At 35.2% G+C, this 25,948-nt stretch overlaps 1 protein-coding gene across 1 annotated transcript; it reads left to right on the plus strand.

Annotated features, from left to right (window-relative positions):
* Positions 1-7,773: 7,773 nt before the first annotated feature.
* MCPH1 (Microcephalin) lies at positions 7,774-25,266 on the plus strand. The gene is made up of 2 exons (XM_089106755.1): positions 7,774-7,849; positions 22,313-25,266. The coding sequence occupies exon 2, from the start codon at positions 22,315-22,317 to the stop codon at positions 24,703-24,705; it is 2,391 nt and encodes a 796-aa protein (XP_088962881.1). The 5' UTR covers positions 7,774-7,849; positions 22,313-22,314; the 3' UTR covers positions 24,706-25,266.
* The last annotated feature ends 682 nt before the right edge of the window (positions 25,267-25,948 follow it).

The raw sequence follows: 25,948 nt of genomic DNA on the forward strand, positions 1-25,948 counted from the left end.
ACAACATGAAGTATTTTTTTTCATCCATATAAGTTCAAAAGAAGGCAATAAAGGGGAATAAGCTGAATTGAGAAAACATATTTCATTAGTAAAAAAGCCTTGAAGAATACTACTAAAAGAATTTCTTTTGTAAGAACAGGTAATCATAGGCTAAATATAGAACGGTGTTGGCACAATGTGTAATTTTTTTTTTTTTTTTTAGACCAGGGCACTTCGTATCGAGTTGTCGTAGAAACTTCGAAAAGGTTTCATTCGATTGGAAATTGGAGTGGCTTGTGCCCTTGTTATATTCGAAAGTGATTGGAAGGTAACTAACATCCCTTCCACGCCCGCCATTTCCCCAAACACATCCAATCAAAATTTTTATATAGCCATTTTGTTCAGCGTAGTTGATTTCCAGATAGAAATCATGTTTTTGAGGAGAAGACTCCCCCACATCTTTCAGACCAAGGGTTGTAAGTTATGCCCCGGGGGCATATAAGATCTTTGTAGAAAGCATTGTCTTAGAAACTTTAAAAAAGGCCTGTGCCTTCCCCTATGCCTTGCCAAGACCAGAACATAATTTGCACTTACTGATAAAAATACAAATGAATGTGCATTGTCAGTTTTATATACATATACTGATATTTAGTAATCAAAATGGTAATATTATTTGATTTATCAAAGTTATAAAAGTAAAAATATGTTTATTTTTTCAGGAAAGTGCAAATTTTGTTCTAACCTAGGGAAGGCATAAGGTTTTTGAGTCCTACTCATGTTAATCTCCGCTTGTTTTGAGTTTGACTTGGTTATTTATTGTAATTTCTGTTCGTTTTTGGTTTTATTTATTTATCGATGCTGATTTGTGCTAGTTTCACATTTGGTAGATTATTTGATTTTTTTTTTTGTTCATTTTTGGTTTAATGGAGTTCTTTACTTTTCTTTGAAAAACTTATTTTGTGGAAAAAGTTTTTTAATTAATGTATAAAAAGATAGATGAGAGTAAGTGGCCATTCACACAGGGCTTAGGCGTTGTCGTAGTCGCACCTAGATTCTAAGTTTCTCGTTTAACATGGAGTGTTCTTTCTTAGACCTGGTTCTACGAGACCGACCAATCATGGCCAAGGAATTTGGCGTAACAATTGAAAGTTAAAAAATTTGGATAAAAAAGTTCAGGACTTAGTGTTTTTGTCAGTAGTTTTGTCTTTATTGGAACTATATATGCTTATGGAAAGCCAAGCTGGAAGAACGTGGGTAATTGGTGTAATGCCATGCATTTTGCTTCATCGAAGTAATCTTGTAATTTTTCTATGTCTTATCATACAAAAACCTTGTGTTCTCAACATGCACAATAAGTTCTTCAAGAAAACAAACTCTTATGCCATTCCATATCTGTACCAATTACTCATCCTCCATTCCTGTTATTGCTCATCCACCATTCTCACCACTTGCTCATCCTCCATTCCTGTTATTTGATGTTATTGGTTAAAACCCAGTCTTAGTTGCTGGTCAGTTGACGATCCAAATTGAACTATTATTACGCCAAGGATTGAGATTCTGAGACCTGTGTGAACCTGAAGTTTTGCCAAGTCGTAGTCGTAGTCGCGACTAAGACTACAACTAAGTCACGTATGAATGGTCACTAAAGCTTATATCCCATTCTGAAAGAAGTGCAATGTTACTAAAGTTACTATTTCTCCAGAAAAAGATGTATAGCTAAAATGAGGCACAAGAAACGTGTTTTTCGTATCCCACTTTTGCTCAGTCCTGATTTTAAAATTTTTGATGATTTTTAAAACTATTTTTTAATTTGGAAAAAAGCCTCGGCACAGCTTCAAATCGTTCTGAGCTCATAGGAATTGGTTTTTTGTTTTTTCGAAGCTTAAAGCCAAAGATAAAGCCAAAGTCTGTCTTATCTACAATCTTCAAAGCGCTGTAAATAAAGAAAGGGCAGAGAAAGTACTTCGAAAACATCTCCCCAGTTTGTATTTGGTGCCCAGGTTTCATTGCAGCATTTAGCTGACTCAACCGCTTTCTAAGTAAGTAACAATGGGTTTATTTAAAAAAAAAATATATACATCATCGATTCCCTGTTCCCTGAAGCAATGCTTGTGCGGGAGAAAACCCTCCTAATAAATCAAAAAACCAAGAAACCAAAAAAAAAGAGAGGAAAAAAAAGAAAAAAAAAAGAAATAGAGAAAAAAAAAACAAAAAAAAAACATAATTAGAGCTCAACTTACCGGACCCGAAAACCAACGAACCTCCATACAACACCAAACAAAATTATAATAATTATAATCATATTCAGCTGCAACTAAACCCTCCTCAAAAACAAAACTTAAGTGGCGTGGAATAACCCATTCAAAATATACACATCAAAACAATGGTTCTTTAGTGACTTACGAAAATCCTGCAAACCTCCAACATTCCTCAAATCCTCTGGCAAACTCTCCCAAACTAACGGAACAACATGGCGAATTGAAAACCTAGACCTAGACGTGACCATAGCTGGTCTTCGCACCAACTGACAAGATCGTGTCAAATGATCGTGAATAGTAGACGCAAGACTAAACATTCCTGAAAAACATGATGGTAATTCCGAAGCTAAATATTTAAACATAAACAGAGCATTCTAGAATACACATATTCCTGCCAACAGTAGAATTTTATACTCGCGGTAAAGATGCCTCACCGATACAGATAGGTCAATTTGATTACCATAAAGAACTCTAATTGCCATATTCTGTGTTACGCAGAGCGGATGGAGGTGAGTTATGAATGTTTTCGACCAAACCATACAACAGTAAATGAGATATGGGTGAATCATAGAAAAATACAACATTCTCAGAATTTCACACGGAAAAAGATACCTAAGTTTACGCATAATACCAATATTACAAGACAATTTGCTGCTAACAGATGCAATATGGTCTTTAAAACTAAGGCTTTCATCAATTATAACACCAAGGTATCTAGTACCAGTAGATCTTACAATAGTATGGTGCCCTACTTCTATCCTATTAATCCATGGATAATGTCCAGTAATTCTACCATAAATCAAAAAATTCGACTTATTATGATTCAGTTTCAGTTTATTTACTCGCATCCAGTTTTCAATTAAAGAAATACCTTGTTTCAATATAGTCATCAACTCATTTTCAGTTCTAGTAACTACAGTAAAATGGGCATCATCAGCAAAACATGGTAGAATTCCTTTAGTACCGTAAGTATCAAGGTCTAAAGAACAAAACACATTACTTGAAGCTCTACAAAGGTCATTAATATAAACCAAAAACAACAAAGGGCCCAAAACGGAACCCTGGGGTACTCCAATCGAAATATATTCAATTTTAGATGCAACTCCATCCATCACGACACACTGAGTCCTTCCACTAAGAAAACTAACTATCACATTTAAAAAATGACCACGTATACCACAACTATATAGCTTCTGAACTAGTATATCATGATCAACAGAGTCAAATGCTTTAGTAATATCCAAAAATATCGAAGCTTTCTTCAGACCCTTTTCTAAAGCATCATTAATAAAAATTGCTAAAAACAAAACTCCATGCTCTGTAGAATGATGACTTCTAAACCCAAACTGACTAGAACTAAAAAATTGTCTTTTCTCGAAAAAACTTACCATCCTACAATGAATCAACTTTTCAAACACTCTAGAAATAAATGGCAGTGAAGAAATCGGTGTATAATCACTAAAACAATTCTTATCCCCTCCTTTAAATATGGGGATAACATTCGCGGACTTTAGACAATCGGGAAATATTCAAGCTTTTAAACAATTATTTATCAGTCCTAAAAAATGACAAGATATATCAGGTAATATCGACTTCAAAACCTTCAACGAAATAAAATCGCCTCCTGATGCACCATTTTTCATATTATTTATAACATCAAATAATTCATCAATAGTTACAGATTTAAGATACGCAGACACATCACAATCTTCAGGTAGGAACTGACGAAAATCTCCATCTTGATCAAATACTGGCACCGATGATGACACACGCTGTCCAATAGTAGCGAAGTGATTACACATCTCATCTGCAACATTATTATTCATTCCCATATTATCTGGGCGGATCAAGACGCTACCAGGGCAAGTCACCGACTTAATCAATTTCCAAGTCTTACTCGGGTTACCCTCAAATTTTTTTAAATTAAACCTTATAATGTTCTAACATAGCCAGTCGGAGTGCAGCATTTAACCTACTATTATAAACTCTATATATTACTTTATCATGAGGATCATTGCTCCTTGTTGACAACTTATATGAAAAAAACGTCTTCTATTAATTGACTGTAACAAACTCTTTATAATCCAAGGTTCATTCGGAGACACCCTTCTCTTCTGTATTCCTGACACTTCACAACATTCCAAAAACGTATTCTTAATCTTACCATACCAAAGCTCAAACTTCAAATTTAAATCTAATTCTTCTTGTAAAAATTTAAAGTCTAACTGTTCTATCCTAAGCTTAAATCTTGAAATAGTATTTGAATCAACTAATAATCTCTTAGGCTTAGGGCGAGCATCACAATTAATTTTAATATTCTTAAATATACCCGGAACTAATATTGCCAAACCAAAGTGATCCGAAACATCATTTAACACAACACTTGACGAATCATGGGGAACATTCAAAAATACATTATCAATTAGAGATGAAGATGACTCCGTCACTCTAGTACAAATATTTACAGCAGGATGCATCCCATAACCTAACATTAAATTAAAAAAATTCCGGGCTTTTAAATTAGATGCTAACAAATTCAAATCAATGTTAAAATCTCCACACACAAAACACGGCATGTTCTTACGAGCTAGAAGTTCCATTTGTTGCTCTAATAATTCTAAAAAACAATCTACACTAGCTGAAGGGGGTGGTAACAAACAGCAATAAAAAATGGGTCACCATTCTTATCAACCTCCGTAACAAAACACTCAAAAATCATCTCTTTATTAACATACAAATCATCCCTAACCTTCACATTCAAATCAGTTCTAATATACAGGGAAGGTCCTCCATGCTGATGGTGAGTACGGTTCATAACATACATATTATAATTTAAAATATCCAATAGTCCCGAATTATTATTCATTAACCATGTTTCAGTAAGTGCAAGAATATGAAAATCAGATAGCATACACAGCTCTGACAAACAATCCAATGTACTATTTAACCCCTGACAATTCAAATGAAAAATGCCAAGTTTATCCGGTGCCAGTCTAGTATGTAAGTCAACTGGGCACTTATAATTAACCTTCGGAAAAACATCATCTACCCCCATATCAAAATCCCTGTGAAGTACCCCTAATACTAAATCCGAAACACTCAATGGATTATTCTCAAGCCAATCCAAACGATCATTACGAACAATTACCATTTTTTATAAATATATATATATATATATATATATATATATATATATATATATATATATATATATATATATATATATATATATATATATATATATATATATATATATATATATATATATATATATATATATAAAGGAAAAGGAGGGTAGTTGCAACCAAACCTAACCAACTGAATAACTTACTATAACTCGGAGGGTCGGTGGTCCCGTTTCCAACGTAATTGAAGTTCCAAAAAAAACACAATATAACCTAAAAATAATTAGAAACATATTAACAAAATAGTATAAATAAACAAACGAATACGAAAAAGGTAAAACAATTGTCACTAACACTAGCCTGTCACAATACAGGCTTACTGGTTCCATTACTGAATTCCAGAAAATTATAATTGAAGAAAACACAATACTCTACCTGTGTCTACCACTTACCCATTCTAAATTATAACAAAAAAAAAAAAAAAGAAAAAAAAATAACAAAATTTAATTTTTTTTCCATAAACACAAATACAAAAAAAAAAAAAAAAAAAAAAAAAATATCTTAACAAAATCTTAATTCACCATTCATGATATATAACCATCTATTGGTCACGTAACACAGGGATAGGCTCATCGTAACCAAATTTTGCCGCCACACCACCACGGTCGATTTGTATATATGGTAGAACTGTATTGGAAACCCATGATGAAACTCCAATAGCATTTAATCTAGATTTCTTTACATACAACTTCCTTCGAGCTTCACGAACTGATATTGGTGCATCATCGCTAACAGATACATTTCTATGGTGTCCAATAACTTTACCTTTTAATTTCTTTCCGTTCTGAAGCACACTGACCTTCGCATCTCGAGAACCAACATCAACTTTAAAATACGGTTGCTCCTTACGGACATTACCAACAACTCGAAACCTCGGGACCATGGACAGACCTAGACCCTCCAAACACAACTGGTCAAAGAACGTTTCGGCTTGGGTGGTATTTTCGCAGGGAGCATTCCAAACGATAATATTCGTCTCTGTATGTCGATACTCAGATGCCATAAGCCGAGGAGACAGATCTGCCCTCCCAGTTTCATACTTTTTCGTTGCAGTAGCGATAATTGACATTTGATTTCTTAAGCTTAGAACATCAGATTCAAGCTGTGTAACACGCGAACTCGTGGTATTAACTTCTGATTTTAGCTCAGACTGTGTATTTTCCACTGATACCATAAGATTTTTTAACATTTTTATACTATCGTTTATAGTCTAGTTTTTTACCATTTTCAGTAAGTATTGTTAGCATCTTAGCAAAATCATCCACCAGGGTCTTCAGTGAAGTGACATCATTATTCCCTTCAGATGAAACGGTCGAATTCAACAAACTGTTCTCAACAGACTGGGATCCTACTTGGACAGTTTTAGCAATCTTCCTTTTTCGCCCCATGGCAAGTGCAAATAAAATAAAATATGTAGTCTCGCTTTCTAAAACATTACCCAGTGGATGCTCGTAAATAAAGTACATAAGAGAAGAGGGGTAAGACAGCAAAACAGCAATCTGGTTTCGGAATGCATGGGAGTGTGTCACCAATTCTCAAAATGGAGCTGACAATCGTTGCTTATAACTTTTACAGAATTTATGCGGACGTTACGTATCTTCTCAATTCCTTTACTGCTGCAAAGGGCCTCTTTTGTGAATTAGAAAGTACCAACCCAAACAGGACAGCTGAATCAATCCAAAACCATTTGGTACCATGCATGTTAGAAAAAAACCAGCCCCAGTTCCTAAGACATCATGGAAGGTAAGATGGTGGAAAATCTATATACTTCTCAAGTTAAACGGGCTGTCAATATTCATTAATTTTGCTTTGGTATATAACTGTATGTGTTATACTTTGTATCTAAGTAAAGTAGGGTGCACAGGCCCGACAAAAGAACTATTATATAGAGAAAAAAGTGAGTTTCTTCCATGTTGCTTCTACTGGGCAAAATCTGTTCAGTTTCACAGCCGCGTTGACTGATTAAATAAAAAATGTTACAAAAGTTCTCAAAAATGCTGAATAGCGGAAGTAAAAAAAAGTATCTGAAAGTTTGTTCTTTGGACCAGGTTTAATATCCAGAAAATCTTAAATCTATAAAGTCTTGTAGGTGAAGCCGAACAAAGATTCAAGGGTATGTGCAATTTTTTTTTTATTTTGAGGGGAGGGTACAAAGTGTCATTCAAAATTGTTTTTAAAAAAAAACCAGGTTGCAATCAAATCTACTCGGACTTTTATATCGTATGAACATTTCTGCTGCACCAATGAAATATATGCACCCGACCCCGGAAAGCTTTTTTCTGTTTTACATTACGAAAAATTTTTATTTTATGACCTTGGACCTTACGAAACTACGGCAATCATGAATCAAATCGTTAAGTACAAAAAGGAAGAATGGAAGAAAAGACAGAAATTTAAATATTCTGGTAGCCTTTTATATTCTAATTGGTAAATATTCTGGTCGTTTACTTATTTATGCTATTTCATATTCATTGAATGTATTTATGTTTATTTCGAAGCGTTTGAGATGGTATAAGCCTAGGACTGTTTTTATATTTAAAATTGGAATCTGAATGTGCTGGTAGGCTGGGCTATGTCTTCATTTTTTTTTCAAAAAGTTAGGCTAGCCTAGAACAGTCATATCTAGATATAAATAACATACAAGAGCTTCAAAGTGTGGATAAAGAAAGAGATCTTGAAATTGTTATCAGCAACCAGTTTAAATTCCATGAAAAGCTGTAAGAAGACTGTGTCTCATACAAGCTCTGTTTTTGGCCTATCAAAGAAAAGTATTTCCTGTAGATCTCCCAGTTTTTTTGAACTTGTAAAAGATCTTGTACACCTGTTATGTAAAATTTTCTCTGTTGGGAAATTAATATGTTGTGTAAATAGGCTATGGTAGGCTATTAATAATAAAACCTTGAACCTTTGTCAGGCCAGTGCTTAACTTAGATATGTACATAGCTTCAACCAGGGTAAAGGGGGGGGGGTGCATAGGCTACAGCTTTTGGAACAGGTCCAAAGTAGAGCAATCAAGAAGAAAGACAAGTTGGTACTTATGCTTTATATGCTACACAGCAGTATAGGCTGTAAAAGCAAAGTCTTTTGGAAGAAGTTTCAGGCAACTTTGCCTGAAATAGCCATAATGAAGACAGGGCTTAATAAGGCAGCTACTTTAGCAGTTCTGCTGCATGTAAGTTGCTGGACACAAACTTGATTAACCAGTCTCAGAGAGTTCAGGTAATAAATAGCTTTATTTGAGGAAAATTCTTTTATTTTCTTTAAGAAAACCTGAATTATATAGTGGAATCACTAGGTTTTGCAAGAATTCTAATTAGAAGCAATGCTCTAGCATCACCTATAGTAGAGCCACAATGCTTCAATACATTATTTATTTATTCTTTGTTTATTTTTTTCCACAAAACAACTTCATATAGAAGAGGTGGTCATAAAAACTTTGGTTGGGGTCATTTGATTAGAAACTAAAATGTTCTAGTGACATTTTTAAGACGTCAAAAGTGATTGGAGTAGATCTAGCCCCCCTCCCTTGCTGTTTTAACTGCCTTCCCCTCATATGCTTCCAATGAAAAGTTTAATATACCTGTATTGTTCAAAATAGTCTAAAGGTCAAATAACTATGTCTCTGGGATGACATTACCCCCCCACAGACCCTGCATCAAGGGTTGTAAATTATGCAAGTTGCTCACTGCTTGCATATTATTAAAAAAAACAGTTTTTCAAAGAAAAGTAAAGAACTCCTGTAAACCAAAAATAAGCAAAAATACAACTAAATAATCTACCAAGCATAAAACTACCACAAATCAGTATCAATAAATAAATGAAGCCTAAAACAAACAGAAATTACTATAAATAACCAAGTCAAACTCAAAATGAGCAGAAATTAACTTGAGTAGGGCTCAAAACCCCTATGCCTTCCCAAGACCAGAACACAATTTGCAAAAACTTATTTTATGGGAAAAGTTTTTTTTAATTCATTTATGTTTGTTTTATATTGACATAGTCTTTTTCAGAAAAAAAAATAATAGCGTAAATCTTTTTGGTTTTTTCTTTAAGAATTTATAGTTTAGCCTGCTATTTGTATGCTGTAGAAACTTTTTCAACAATTTCTAATAACTTACACCCTTTTGAAAATCTTGTTTCAAATAGTACTGTTTAATTTAGTTTTATACCTCCTGTATTTAAACCTGAAAAATATAACCTATTACCTCCCAATTTTAATTTTTAAATTTTAAGAGCAGAAGTAGTAATAAAAGTTTGAATAAAATTTGGTCTTGATATCCTCAGTTGTTCTTGGGATATTGCTGAGATGTCTTATTGACAACCAGCACACACACAGGGTGTTTTGATTTAATCTTAAGGCAACATTTATTTTTCAAGCATAATGGGCAAATTACGTGTAGGGTTGACCTACCCAATAACCCTAGAGGTACAATTACTTGACCTTTCAGTTATGCTGAACAAAATGGCAGTCTTAATATTTAGATTGGGAGTTGTTGGAAAATTATGAGCTAAAGAGGAGCCCTGATTGCTCTCCAATCACTCTTGACTCTTAAAAATGCCTCTAGAACTGCTAATTTCCAATCAAATTAGCTCCTTTAAAATATTAATGATATTACTAGCTATGATAGAGCAGTGCTGCCTATGATATTGCTTATATGCCCTTTTAATGCCTACATGCATATAGTTTTATTTTGTTTAATTCATGATTCCCCCTAAACATTTGTTAAAATTTTCAACTTAATGCCCTTAGTGTCATTAGTTACAGTAATCATAGAAGTAGTATTAAAAGTATTCACATTGTGCCTTCCGTCTGGTTGAATATCTGCCACAACTTACCCTGAAAGGTGCAACTTGATAATGTAAGGTGTTCTTGTGATATTGCTTTGTCACCCTTTTGACAATCTACTTGATCATGGTTGTTTGATTTACTTGAACATCTGTCTAAATATTCTTGAAACCTTCACCTTAATACCCTTAGCATGTGTAGTAGCAGTAGTAGCATTAGTAGCAGTATGCACATAGCACCTTTGGTTTTTTTTTTTCAACATCTTCTTCAACACATGATAAAAGTTTCAACTTGATACCATCAACTGGTCCTGAAACATTGCTGATGTGTCCTCTTGACAACCTGTTTGGGCATAGTGTGTTTTGATTTAGTTCTATACTGTTTCAATAATGCCCAAAATTTTGGCCTGAATACCCTTAGCTTTAGTAGTGGTCATAGTAGGACAAGCAGTTGTAGTATTAGTAGTAATAGCAGTAATAGACTACAACAGCAACACTTTAAGAAATTTATAAAAAAATTCTTGTGACTATTGATCTCGATTTATCAGCAGTCAACCCAACCAATTGTGCACCAAACCTTCTGGGCCACACTGTGGTGTTTTTTTTTGTGGATGGTGAAGTCCTCCCTTTGGAAGAGTGCAGATGGTCTGGTATTGTAATTTCTTTTTGTTAGTATTAAAGCTTGCATTGCACAGGAAACTCCCCAAAAAAGTCTCCTGACCAAACCCTGACAGAGGTTTCACTATCTCAGAGCTCACATGATGGGTTAAATTCAATGGATAATACAATGGTGGAGGTGGGGGTGTTTGTCACTATCCATGATGAAAACGAAAATGACTTTCAAGAGGTCCTATCTAGGAGCTCCAAAAAAAGGAAAAAAATATCCCCAATAAAAAATAATTCCCCTCCCCTAGCTCCAACTCCTTCACAAAACCTTGGAATATACTTAAAAATTCTCCTGATATCCCCTTTGATATAAAGAAGATAACTCTAATAAGGGTTACAATTTTCAAATTGTTAAAATCAATGTTTTCTTTAAAACTTAACCATGATGGATCTTTGTTAATAGCTCTCCAAGATTTTAAATCAGCAGAGATACTACTTAACTTAAAAACACTTCTTAACATCCCAATAAAGTCTGCTCCATGGAACCTAAACCAATACCTAACTAAAACAGTTGTGTACATCGTCCCTCCAGAAATACCTATTCAGGAGCTAAAGGAAGGGCTCTCTGACAGAACTGGCAACTCAATCCCAGTTGCATATGCCACCTAACTGGGCAAACTAGATGCCAATGGCCAAAAGTCAAGCAAGACTTTTTTATTCACACTTAGAAAAAAAAAATATCCCAGGCCAGATATTCCTCTTTTGACAAATGAAACCTCATTAGCCCTACAAGCCAAAACCAATCCAGTGCCAAAAATATCTAAAACTAGGATACAAAACAAAGAAATGTAGTAAAATCTTACAAACCTGCAGTAAATGTAAGAGTTCCCACCCCAAAATAATGGCAAATTGTTAAAATGATCAGCCTACATGTATAAACTGCAAAGGCCACCAAGATTCTTCCAGTAAACCAGTATGCCCTGCATATAAAAAACGAGTACTAACACTCCAAATAGCAACAGAGAAAGCTATACCTTACCCATTCGCAACTCTGGAAGCAAATGCAGCCCAATCACACCAAACTAAACCCTTTATGAAACCACCCAATACTTTCACTCACAGAACACCCAACCCACCCACAAGAATCCTTCCTCAAAACACCCCACTTCACATTCCTTCGGGAGAGAATTGCCAAGGCTGAGCCAACTAGCCTCCACATCCAACAAGAAGAGATATGCCTGGACACCCCTCCAAAGCAGAAATGAATCAGAAGCATTACCAGGAATTAATACTTTGATTAATGACAAGCCAAATGAACAACCAAACAAGCTAACACCTAATATATGCCTCTTCATACTAAACTCTACTGCAGTTCAGTCCATGAGCCTACAATAGCCACAGAAAGCAAAAATCAAATGAATTGGAAAACATCTACCTACCCAATCACATGCTTATTCAAGTAAAAAGGATCTTGCTTTTCTCTTAGCAAAGCTAAACATCAACACATAGTCATATGAAAACTAAAGCAACAAAGCAGCACATCTCAATAGTTCAGTGGAATGTAAGATCACTTTGACCAAAAACCAACAAATAAAGTTTCCAGATATACTATCCTGAGAAAGAATAGGTCATCAGAGAGAAATGGAGGTTGTGTAGCTTTAATAATAAATAATAATATCAAATTTTATGGAATTAACTTTCCAGATTTTTTAAATGATGTTGATACAATTGGAATTAATGTTTGGCTGAATAATACCAAAACTTACATAATAAGCTTTTATAACCCTAATGGTCAAACTACAGATGCAATGGATTTTTTTAGTTGTATAAGTTATTCCAATGTGCTAACAAACATAATTATTTGTGGAGATTTTAATGCCCACAACCTTTTGTGAGGGGATAAGCCAGCAAATAAAGCTGGTAAGTTTATTGAAAGTTTGATCTCAAATAATACTGATTTAGCACTTGCTACCCCTCCAAATCTAAATACATATTTTTACCCCAAAAGTGGCAAATTTTCCACAATTGACCAACAAATTGTGTCAATAGATATTTTGAATGCAATTTATATAAAGAAAATTGATAACCTTTGCACAGACCACTTTGCCATAGTTTCTCAATTAAATGAACCTGCTATAATTCTGCCACATACCCCAAAATATATTAACACTAAAGCAAATTGGACTATGTTCAAAAATAAGCTTAATAATGAAATTATAAATCTCACCAAGGGATCATATATTTCACTTGTAACAGCTGACAAACATGCTGAAGTTTTGGCATCCATACTAACAAATACAGCTAATCATGTTATCCCCAAGACAACACTTAGGAAAACAATCCCTAAACACACTCCTAAAGCATGGTGCTACTTTGAACCCACTAACATACACCCTAGATGGATAAAGAAGCTCATCCCTTTGTATAAACAGGAACTCCTAAATTGCTGTAATCATGTTTGGGCTACATCCACATTCCCCAATGTTTGGAAATGTTCATCCCTCCTACCAATATTAAAGAAAAATAAACCCAAATATGACCCTGAGTCTTAAAGGCCTATAATGATTACTCCTGTGGTGGGAAAAGTAACAGAGAAAATGATTTGCCATGGACTCCTTTGGTTTGCTGAGAAGAATAATATGATACATCATACTCAAACTGGTTTCAGGAAACACCATTCCCTGACAGATACTTTTATCTTGTTAACAAATGCAATAAATGAATCCCTATCTAAAAATAATGTTGTAGTTGCTGCCTTCCTAGACTTTTGACAATGTGAACCACCAGATCTATTTAGCTAAACTTGCAAGTCTTTGATTACCCCCAAAGCTAGTATCCTTTATAAAATCTTTTGTAGAAAGTCGAAGTTTCATTGTTTGCGTAGGTTCAGCCTCCTCACCCAAAAATACAATAACCAATGGTCTTCCACAGGGTGCAGTTCTGAGGTGCCTCCTCTTCTCCTTATTTCACTGGGACGCGAGCCTCCCACCCACCAATCTACTATATGCTGATGATCTGGTATTAGGGGCAACAGGCAAGATCTTTGAGATTCCACATTCAAAGTTGCAAAAGTCACTATTCCAGTTTGTGAAATTTTCTCAAAAATCTCATTTACCCAGTGCATCCACCAAGTTGAAAATCATCCAATTCCACCATAAGTGGAAAACTGTTAATGCAAAACTAACGGTAAATGGCATAATCACTCCAGAGGACAATCAAATAAATAACCTAAGTCGTATACTTGACCAAAAACTTAATTTCCACCTTCACATCACACACACAATAAAAAAAATGCTATAGGAAGATAAGAATAATAAAAAGACTACTATCCACACCCTGGGGTTGTAAGGAGAAAACATTACTCCAATTTTATAAATCACATATAAGACCCCATATTGATTATGGGCTCAATGTTCATGGTGCTTGTGATATGACCCTTATGCAAAAAATTGAAACAACACAAAATGATATAATCTTTCTCACAGTTGGTCTTAGGATACCAACAAGCACTAAGCTTCTGCTTACTGAGAGTGGATTATGAACAATAAATGAAAGATGAAGATTTCTTTTGATAAATTATCTGACAAAAATTGAAGTCAATAGCTCACATATCCTGCATAACTGGTTAAGAAATCCATCCATGTATAGAGGCATTGCAAATGAATATGCCAAATACCGAGAAGAAATTCCCAGTGCCAGCAAAGTCTATTGCACTACACCTCCCCCTCCCCGTGGAGTTGGTCAATCCCCTTAATAAACACTAATTTATCAAAGTGGACTAAAAGAACTTTCCCCCATTGCCTTCATCCAGAAAAAATTTGCTGAATTTAATACAATTCCATATAAAAACCATTTCCAAATTTTTGTTCATGGGTCCAAAATGAATGAGAAGGTGGCAATTGGAGCTTTTCTCCCACCCCTTAATATTGCAATGGGTGAGAGAAGGTACTTCTAAAGTTACTTGAATGTGGGGTTAGTGCACATGTTGTAGCACTTCTGTTGTATTGGTATTCAAGGAGTTTTTTGAAATTTAAACTGGCCGGGGGTCTTCTGAGTAGACCAATTAGACTCTTCCGAGGTCTTTGACAAGGATCTGTTTTAAGCCCTATCCTGTTTAACACCCTGACATCTGGAATAACAAAAAATATTGCCAGAGGGTTTAGCATCAATCTCTGCAACCTTAGCCTGCTTTCATACACAGATGACATGCTAATGCTAAGTTGCAATCTTGTTTCTCTGCAAGAGAATATTGACCGCCTGATTACTGGATATGAAAGTATTGGTTTACGAGTTAACGCACTTAAGACTGAGTTTCTGGAATTTACTTCTTTGGCAAGAAAGCAACTATGCAGTGAAAATACATATGTAAAGGTGGGACGAACGAAATTTTTTCCGAGAAACTCTATGAAGTGTCTGGGAATAACATATGGTCAAGATATAAGAAGTTCACGTTTATTGATAATAGATAAAATATCCAAAAGTATTCGATCAAGTTACAGCAAACTTGTCTCTTTGAAGTTTAGCCTGAACAGGAAGATTCTTGCAAAGCTTTATGCAGCAGTTGCTTTTCCTCACCTGCTCTATGTATCGCCATTGTGGGATTGGTTCACCCAAACTGATAGACTAAAGCTTTGGTCAATCTATTGCAAGTATCTAAAGTTTTTACTTAGATATCCGCTCCGTGAAAGAAACACATTCATCCTGCGTTCCCAAAATGTGGTTGACCCAACTGACATTATGCCATCCTCCAAAAGAAACGCCGAAAAAAGGGAATGGATACTTTGTGCGAATTTCTGCCCCTACACCTTATCTACGAGTGCAAATGAAGAAGTTGTTGTTTGAGTTTATTCTTTGGTGTTGAAGTGTTTTTGTTTTTCTTTTCTCCTTTTCCTTACTCTGCTTTCCTTTTTTATTGTATGAGCAGCACAAATAAATTATTAAAAAAAGCCATTCCAAAAGATTGCTGATATGCCCTTATCAGCAATATGTATTCACATAGTATGTTTTGATTTAGTTCAACATTTCCTCAGATGTTTATTTCAATGTCCTCAGCCTTAGTAGTACTCACTACAGAAGTAGTAGTTTAAGTGATAGTGGTGGTAGTAGTAGTTGTGGTAGCAGTAGAAGTAGTGGTAATTGTAGTAGTAGTAGCATGCAAATATTGCCTTTTTGGTCAACTGATCATCTTCCTTATCGTTTCCTGAAAATTCTAATTTAATATACTCAGTCATTCCTGATTACGCTCTTTCAACAACCCATATATACATAGCATGTTTTGATTTAGTTCAACACTCCCCTCAACATTCTCTGAAAGACACATCTTAATGCCCTTTGTATTTTGGGAAAGTAGAAGTCAAACATGCAGACATTTTCTCAATAGTATATACTATATGTGAAGAATGAGCAAATTGCCAAACTTACAGCCCCTGCCCTGAGGCATTGGGGGGGGGGGGCTGACATCCCCAAATGCATAATTACTGAACTTTTCAACAATGCTAAAAAAAATAGATGTCCCAAAACTGTGTTTGGATGTTTCTTTTTGGAAATGATGTCTGTTGGGGGGGGGGGGGGCATATTGCTCTCAAATCATTTTGACTCTTAAAAAGGAAACTGTAACTTCCAATTTCAAATCAAATGAGCCCCATCTGAATTTTATACAACCACCCATTCCATAAAACCTTATATGCCACCAGGGCTCTGGGGGGTTGTGACAACCCTGGAGGCATTGTTCTATAGTTTTAGGACAACTTTGAACAAAATGGCTATCTCAAAACTTCAATCAGATGCGTTTGGTGAAAAGAGGGGTAATGAGGGGGGGGCTAGTTGACCTCCATTCAATTTTGACTCTTTAAAAAGGCAGTAAAACTTCCAACTTCCAATCAAATGAGCTCCATCCAATTCAAAGTTTATACGACTACCCGTTCAATAAAAACCTTAAATGCCCCCAGGCCATAACTCACAACCCGTGCCCCCAGACTTTGGTGGTTTGTATCAACCCCAAAAAACCTTGTTTCATGATCTTTGGACTATTTTGAATAAAATGGCTATCTCAAAATTTCTATTGGATTCATTTCAGGAAAACATGATGTGTGTGTGTAAGGGGAGGAGGGGGGAGCTTCCCTCTGATCACTTTAACTCTTAAAAAGGGCACAAGAACTTCTAAATACCAATCAAATGACCCCCCCCTCCGAAGTATATACGACCACCCGTTCTATAAGAACCTTATATGCCCCCAGAGCATAACTTACAACCCCTGCCCTGAGGGCTGTGGGGGGGGGTTCATCCTCAAAGACATAATTTATGGACCCTTCAACTACTCTAGACAAAATTGATATCTCAAAATTTTAAGTGGATGTTATGGGGAAATGGTGGGCGTGAGGGGGGGGGAGTGGGGATGGTTGCTCTCAAATCACTTTTGACTATTAAAAAGGGCACTACAACTTCCTATTTCAAATCAAACGAGCCCTGTCTAAAGTTTCTATGACCAACCATTCCATAACAACCTTATATAACGCCAGGACGTAACTTACAACCCTTGCCCCAGGACTCGAGGAGGTTGAGTCAACCCTGGAGGCAATGTTATATGTTCTTTAGACTATTGTGAACAAAATGGCTGTCTCAAAATCTCAATCTCATGCGTTTGGGGAAAAGAGGGGTATTTGGGGGGGGGGGGTATTTGCCCTCTAATCACTTTTGACTATTAAAAAGGGCACTGTCCCTCTTGATTTCCAATCGAATGATTCCTTTTTGAAGCTTCTACAACAACTCCTCTTGGTCTAAAAAAAAATGATAATAATAACACGTTGTCGCAACATTGTTTTTTGATCATGTGTTTCCTAAGGACTTGGAGTCCGGACTAAGTGGTTGGCGCTGGCTTGAGAATCCATTGTCCGAGAGGCGTGGGTTCAATTCATGGCGTGGCCAGCTATTTGGTTTGGGACAGGGGTCAATTGCATGACTTTCTAAGCTCAGTCAGAGGCGACTGAGCTCTAAATTGGTACCTGGAGAAATCTGGGGGAGATAAGCAGGAAGATTGTGCGAAAGCACAGAGTGGCTGACCCCCAACCGTTTGGGTGAAGGGCCACAAACCAGAGATCAGCACCACCTGTTTGGAACTTGAGGATCTAGTGCTGTCATACTACTATACTTACTTAAAGGCTTGGAGTACAAAAGTGAACCTTTAAGGTGAGTGGGATGTTGAAAAAAAAAAAATCAAAACACTAAGGGCTGGCTGTTTGCAAAAAGGGCCTATCAGCAATAGCCTATCTCAGGAATAGCAGAGACAAATAAGTTGAAACTTTCAGGCCATGTCGAGGGGGATGTTGGAAAGTGATTTGAGGGCAACCAGTCCCCCTTGGTCTTTTTAGATTCCTTCCTTAATACTGGTCAACATTTTAAGATAGTCATTTTTTTTCATTATAGTTACAAGGTCCAGCAGCTGCCTCTGGCATGACTTGAACCCCAAGAGGCCTTAGGAATTTTTTTTTAAATTATGCAATTTGTCCACTTTTACAGATGGTATTTATTATTGAGAAAGGGGAAATTTTTTATCCTGGGTGGGTCTGAAAAAGCTAAGGGTATTAAGGTGTAAATTAAGGGAATTTGGAGGTGGATGTCGAACTAAATCAAAAGAAATTATATACATCCAAGTTATCAAAAGGGCATATCTGCAATATCTCAGGAATGGCTGAGGGTATTAAGTTGAAACTTTTACGACACATTGATGATCGTGTCCAAAATTAATCAAAGTGCAACCAGCCCCCCTCCCTGGGCCTTTTTAGCTGCCCTCTCCCCAACCACATCTGATGAATATTTTGAGACAGCTATTTTGTTCAAAACAATCTAAAGACCAAATAACTATGCCTCCAGGGATGATATGCCCCCCACAGTCCCTGGGCCCAGGGCTGCAAGTTGTGCAAATTGTCAATTGTTTACATATAGGGGTAGATTTTTAGGAAAGAATGGCATGTTTGATCCTGAGTCTTTAAAAAGGCTTTGGGTATTAAGGTGAAACTTTCAGGAAAGTTTGGTGGGACTTTGAACAAATCAAAACACACTAAGTGCATGCTAGTTGTCAAACGGTCGTGAAGCAATATCTCAGGATGACTGAGGGTGTTAAGTTGAAACTTTCAGGGCATGTGGGGAGAGATATTGAAAAGTGACCAGAAGGCAACAACCAGCCCCCCTCCACTTGTCCAATTTAGACCCCTCCCTCAACACTGATCAAAATTTTGACATAGCCATTTTTTCAGAATAGTCAAAAGGTCCAATAGCTACGGTTCCAGAGATGCCATGACCCTTCTCAGCCCTTGAGACAAGGGTTGTAAACTATACGTTTTGCCCACTGTTTAGACATAAGATTTATTATTGAGAAAGGGTGAAATGTTTGATCCTGAGTGGTTCCGAAAAGGCTAAGGGTATTAAGGTGAAAGTTCAGATACTCATGAGCGGGATGTTGAACAAAATCAAAAGTGACTGTGTGCACCCAGGTTTTCAAAAGGGCGTATCTACAATATCTGAGGAACAGCTGATTGTACTATTTTGGACTTTCAGGGCATTTTGAGGAAGATATTGGAGTGATTGGAGGGCAATTAGTCCCTGACCTCCTCGCCCTTTCAAGATGCTCCCCTCTACACTGACAAAATTTTGATATTGCCATTTTGTTTAAAATAATCAAAATATTCAATAGCTCTGTCCCCTAGGATGATTTTATTAAGTCAAACTTAATAAAAATAAGTTTAAGTGTATCCATGTTGTCAAAAGGGCACTTCTGGGCATATCTGAATTAATGTTAGGAATAGCTACAGGTATTAAATTGAAACTTTCAGGGGCTGCTAAGGAGAATATTAAACTAAATGAAAAGATACTATGTGCATCCAGGTTGTAAAAACGCTATATATTTAATATCTCTAGAATATACATATTAAACACCTTAGGAATGGCTAAGGTTATTAAGTTGAAACTTTCAGGGAATATTGATTGAGATGTTAAATTAGATAAAAAAAAAACACACATTGTGCACCCAGGTTGTCAAAATGGTGTTTCTGCAATATCTCTGGAGCAGTTAAGGGTGTAGATTTCAGCCGCTACTATTGAACTAAATCAAAAAAGTTTAAGTGTATCCATGTTTTCAAAAGGGCATTTCTGGGCATATCTGAATTATTGTTAGGAATAGCTACAAGTATTAAATTGAAACTTTCAGGGACTGCTAAGGAGACTATTAAACTAAATCAAAAGACACTATATGCATCCAGGTTGTGAAAACGCTATATCTTTAATATTCTAGAATATAGATATTAAACACCTCAGGAAAGGCTAAGATTATTAAGTTGAAACTTTCAGGGAATATTGATTAGGATGTTAAATTAAATAAAAAAACACCATATGCATCCAGGTTGTCAAAATGGCGTGTCTGCAATATCTCTGGAGCAGTTAAGGGCGTTGAGTTCAAACTTTTAGATAATATTGAGGGGATGTTGAACTTAATCAAAACCCTCTATGTGCATCCCAAATATCAAAAGAGTGTGGGCGCAATATCTCAGGAGTGGCTACTGGTATTTATTTGAAACTTTCAAGGAATATTGAGGGGATGTTGAACTAAATCAACTGAATCCAGATTTTCAAAATGGCAAAACAGCAAGGGTATTAAGTCAATATTTTCAGGGAATGCTTATTGATTTATTAAATTAAGTCAAAAGACAATATTTGTATCCAGGTTGTCAAAAGAATGTATATGAAATATTTCAAGAACGTTTAGGGTATCAAGTTTGGACTTAAAGGGAATTTTGAGAGGGATGTTGCACTTGATTAAAACATATTATGTGCATCAAGGTTATCAGAATGAGATCTGTTACATACCACACTAAGCAAGCATTCACACCAAAATGACAAACGAAAGAGTTTAAAGAGTCAGAAATAAAGAGATCTAAGTGGTTCTTCTGTTATATGTTTATTCTCTTACTCCATTTTCATTCATGTATTACCTTTTTACCATTCCCCGAGGAGGATTATTTTGTGTATGTTATGTATAAGTTGATAATGAATCAAGACCTTGATTCTTGAACTGTGCCAAACCTTGATTTCAGTTTGAACAAAATTCATACAACATTTATATTGAAGGCAATCAGAAACCACACTTAGACCACCTTATGCACTTAAAAATTCAAATCTGATATTTTAAATTTTAAGCGGAAAATCTTTACAACTCGAGGTTTATTCATTATATTAAGCCATCATAAAACTTTGGCTGTCAAAAACGAACATAAGTCAAATAAATAAAATCTTTTCAAAAAGCAGTTTTTAAAGAAAAGTAAAGAGTCATATGAAAACCCAAAACAAACAGAAATAAAGTCCAATAATAATTCAAACTTAAAACGACCAGAAATTACTGTCATGGAATAATTGAAACCCAAAGAGAATGGAAGTTAAAATAAATAATCACATTAAAACACACTGTTAAAAATGCATATAGTTTTAGATAAAACGCAAATGACACAATTGACTTTAGAAGGTCTACAGTACAGAAGGGGGGGGGGGCAGTTGTTAAATATCTGTTTGTAGTAACTTATGTTCGTTTTAAGTTTGACTCGGGTATTCATTTTTTTTTTTTACTCTCTTTATGATTTAATTGTTCATCTTGATAAATAAAAGTTCAAATAGGGATAAAATCCTTTTTATAGACAGTGATGATGATAACAGTGATAGAAATTCACAAATATACCAAATATTTCGGTTACATATGCAGTGACCGTCATCAGTAGTAAAACTACTGATTATCTACGTTAAATTGTTCATCTATATCAGTATCTGTTATCTTTATGTTCGATATGGTTATTTATTTTAATTTCAGTTCGTTTTGGGTTTCAATTATTCTTTGACAGAAACTTCTGTTGGTTTTATATTTGAATTATTTTTATAGGACTTTATTTCTGCTTGTCTTAAATTATGATGTTGCTCTTTACTTTTCTTTGAAAAACTTTTCTTTAGGAAGCTTTTTCTTTAACCAAGTACTTGAAGAAACCCCACGATAATCATGATTCCTTCTTGGTCCATCATTAATTGAGTGTTAGTATTGATTAAACTTTAACAGAGAAATGCACTTTTTTTTTACTTCCAGGAGAAACTAGCCCCCCCCCTCCTCCGTTTCAAGGATAGGTCCTCTGAGAACCGGTGCTCATTTTCAATCTAACATGGAAAAATTAAAGACAAATTATGGTTCATCAAATCCAAGTATTGCCATTAATGTTAATAAAGAAAAGTTCCCCTGCAAAAATAACTCTAGAATAAAAGAAGACGATTAATAGTCAACTTGGCCTTAGAATGTTTGCCTCAACAAAAATACTAGACATTAAAGTTTTTAATTAAGGTCTTCTCTTTTTCTTTGCAACTTGTGCGTACTAGTACAACTTACAAAAGTTGTCCCTCCCTTTAAAAAGATAGATTCTTGGCAACGACCTCGATAACTTGAGAATAAAAGATTAACCTTAATCTTTTTTTCAGATATGCTTTCTAATTGTAAGAAAATTGAGCAATGGCTAGAAGAAGATTTCAACAATATGAGCCCCTGTATAAAGCCAAAGAAGAAAAGACGAAATCTGGGAGAAATTAGCAAAGAACATCGCAAATTGCTTGAGAGTGCACCAGCATACTATTCATTCCTCAGAGATAGGACCCCTAATTCAAGAAAAAAGGATAAGAGAGATAATATGGTGTCATCTGAAAAGACTCCAAAAAATGATGCATCAAAAATAAAAGGTAGATCCATTGATGAATTTGAAAGACAAAGTGAAAGTCCTTTATCTTGTAATAGTAGAAGAAATTTTAAGTCTGGTTTAGAAAAGCCTCAAGAAAATACAACTCCTAAATCAGTACAGCGGTATCAATGTGAACTCAAGACACCAATACTGACAATGTCATCTAGGTCTAGTATAAATAATATGAATGATTTGAACATACAAAATAAGCGTAAAGAGCAAGGTAAAAAATACGAAAATAATGTCTATAGAAATACACCTAAAAAGCTTGATGAAACAAAAACTCCAAAATCAGGACTACCCTCTCAATGTGAGGATAAGGCACAAATACTGACAACACCAATTGCACATAGTATAAATGATGTGTCAGGCTTAGGCACTCAGAGTAAGTCTGGAGAACAAGGGAAAGAGAACACAAACGATTGTGCAAGAAATGCTGAAGAACTATCTGGTATCTTGAAAGGGGTTGTTGCATATGTTGACGTCAGAGGGGGAGCTGATAATAGAAGTGAAGCTTTTAGGATTTTATTAAAAGATTTGGGAGCTCGAGTTGCTCTGAGACTTACCAAAAATGTAACACATGTTATATTCAAGGAAGGATTGAAGTCAACATTTGTTAAAGCTAAAGCATTGGAAGTTCATCTTGTCTCAACTCTTTGGGTAAAAGAGTGTCAAGAACAAATGTGTAAAGTGAGCGAGTCTCAATTCGCTCCTATTAATTTAGAACAGTATGACTCCCCATTCTTTCCTTCTCTTAAAAAAAAGAGGTTTATATTACCTAGAAAACTTGAAGAAGATTTGGAATACGCAACTATGTTGCAAAAGAGACAACTGCAACGTTCAAAGAAGAAACTAGCTGTTACAAGGGAATGCATACCTATTGATAAGGAGAAAACTCCCTTTGACGAAGAAGAGGTTTCAGGGCGAAAGCCTTTATCTGCTTTGCAGATACTTGAAATGCTCTCTCCTGGAACTTCTCTGCAGCCAAGACAAAATAATGACAAAGACAGTAGTCTAAGTGATACACCGCCTCCCTTGGCTGCTCGTTTGTATGCTGAAATCCTAAGAGAGAGTGAGCAAATAGCAGCTGACCCTGATCTATCTGGGATCAAACCTCTTGACAAGACCAGCGAAATTTCTCTAAATGATTCATTCTCTGAGCTCAACTCAAGAACAAGAAACAGCAGTAGAGAATCAAATGATAATAAAAGACCAGTTGCCCTTGAAAATAAAGAGAGCTATAAAAGAAGACGCTTATTTGCGCCTCAATGGGACAGTTTACTTACCGTTCCTAAAACACCAAAAGACTCTAATAGTTGTAAAATTGCAAGTCCTTATAAAGATTCATCTTTGATTAAAGGAGTCCCGATAAAGTCCAAAAATATAAAAATTGGTCAAAATTTAGGGGCTCCTGCTGCTGAAGATAAATCAATGGATTTGATTAAAAAAAGTAACAGAGACAATGGACATGTTAAAGAAGTCATTGCAAAGCAGAAAGATATTTCAAGAAAGAGTTTAGAAGATTTTAAACTTGAAAAACGTCCAACAAAAATTAACTCAGCTGACGATAGCACACCATCTATTGTGTGCACGAGTTTGCATCATGAACAAATTGAGTTAGTTCACAGTGTGGTAGCCAAACTTAAGAAGTTTCGAATAGTGAGGAAGCCTGATAGTACAACTACGCATATAGTCTGTGGTAGTCCACGTAGGACGCTGAATCTTCTGCATGGTCTTGTAAGAGGCTGTTGGATTGTGTCATTTAGTTGGGTACTTGAAAGTATTGAGAAGGAACAGTGGACTGATGAAGAACCCTTTGAGATGGTTGAATTTTCAGAATGTATTAGGGAGTTTCGTATTTTAAGGCAAAAAAATGGATTTAATTTTTCTTTAGATATATTTAAGTCTTTAGGACCTGTTTATATCAGCAAAAATTCAGTGATTCCCTGTTGGGATTTGACCCATTTAGTTCGACTAGCTGGAGGAGAAGTTGTTGACAGAGCTAGAGATGCAGTTGTTATTATTGGGATGTTCCATAGAAATGAACTATCTGTTTGTATAGACCCTACTTGGGTTTTAGATTCAATTCAAAAAAATTGTATTCAGAATTTTGAGCTATATAGAATTACTTCTTCTTAGAGGATGCATTACAAGAACCATGCAAGTAGATTTTCAAATATGTTGACAGTGTTGCATTTAAATACATTTTATAAAATCATTGCATTATATACAGTGTTGCCTTTTATAAAGTCATTTCTTAGGGGGCAGCTGTGCTTTCAAAAATTTCCAAGAAAAAGATTTTGAAAAGTTTATATTTGAAGCTAAGAACGTTTGAATTTCATGTTTTTATTATTATATTCCTTGCTAATATGTAGAATTATGCATGGTTGAAGTAAAGCACCCTGGGCATGAATTCCTTGGAAGTGTGTGATTATTGAGATTTTGGCATAATTTTTGCATTAGATCCATTTTTATATCTTTGACGATTTTGACATCCACATTTTGGATCCTTTTTTATTCTTGGAAAAAATGTGGCAATTAAAAAAAAGAAAAATAATATCAAGACCCCCTGTGTATGCCTGGTAGGTTGCATAAGTTTATTCTGTGTGACAAATTAATACAAAATCCGTGAAATATGGGATTCTTGTGGTATTTTTTGTCTCACTTATTTGAAGTTTTTCTTCTTACCACTTTTGCTGCTCAGTACCAGAGACTTTATATACTTTTTTATATCTTTGACGATTTTGACATCCACATTTTGGATCCTTTTTTATTCTTGGAAAAAATGTGGCAATTAAAAAAAAGAAAAATAATATCAAGACCCCCTGTGTATGCCTGGTAGGTTGCATAAGTTTATTCTGTGTGACAAATTAATACAAAATCCGTGAAATATGGGATTCTTGTGGTATTTTTTGTCTCACTTATTTGAAGTTTTTCTTCTTACCACTTTTGCTGCTCAGTAAATTCGTGGCAAAGAGCCTTGAATAAGAAAAAAGAATAAGAAAAAGAATAAGAAAAGAGAATAAGAATACGAAAAAAGGAGAAAAACTCGTAAAGGAGATTTTAGAAACAATAATTTGTAAATATTGTCTGTGCTCTCATAGACTTTTAATTTAAAATTTGACTTTTGATAATACTCTTGACTTGAACTTTTATCTGTAAACTTTTTTTCTTATGAAATTTGAATTGTAAAATACTGGTATAGCCTGGAGAAGATGCAGTTACTGTAGTTGGTAGACACGGTCTCTTTATAAACTTTTAAAATATAAATAAAAAATAAAAGAATGGTTTTGACGGCTTTTGCTTTGAAAGTAGAACTATAAAATAAGGTTAGGCTTTACAGTTTAAAAGCTCCCTTTCATTTTTTAACTATAATTACCAT

The sequence above is a fragment of the Artemia sp. Qi Xiang Cuo genome, chromosome 21 (genome assembly GCF_049724085.1).
Source record: "Artemia sp. Qi Xiang Cuo chromosome 21, ASM4972408v1, whole genome shotgun sequence".
Lineage (NCBI taxonomy): Eukaryota > Metazoa > Arthropoda > Branchiopoda > Anostraca > Artemiidae > Artemia > Artemia sp. Qi Xiang Cuo.

What these genes read in the sequence shown, in the direction of transcription:
- MCPH1 (XM_089106755.1), top strand. Translation starts at nt 22,315, where the DNA reads ATGCTTTCTAATTGTAAGAAAATTGAGCAATGGCTAGAAGAAGATTTC.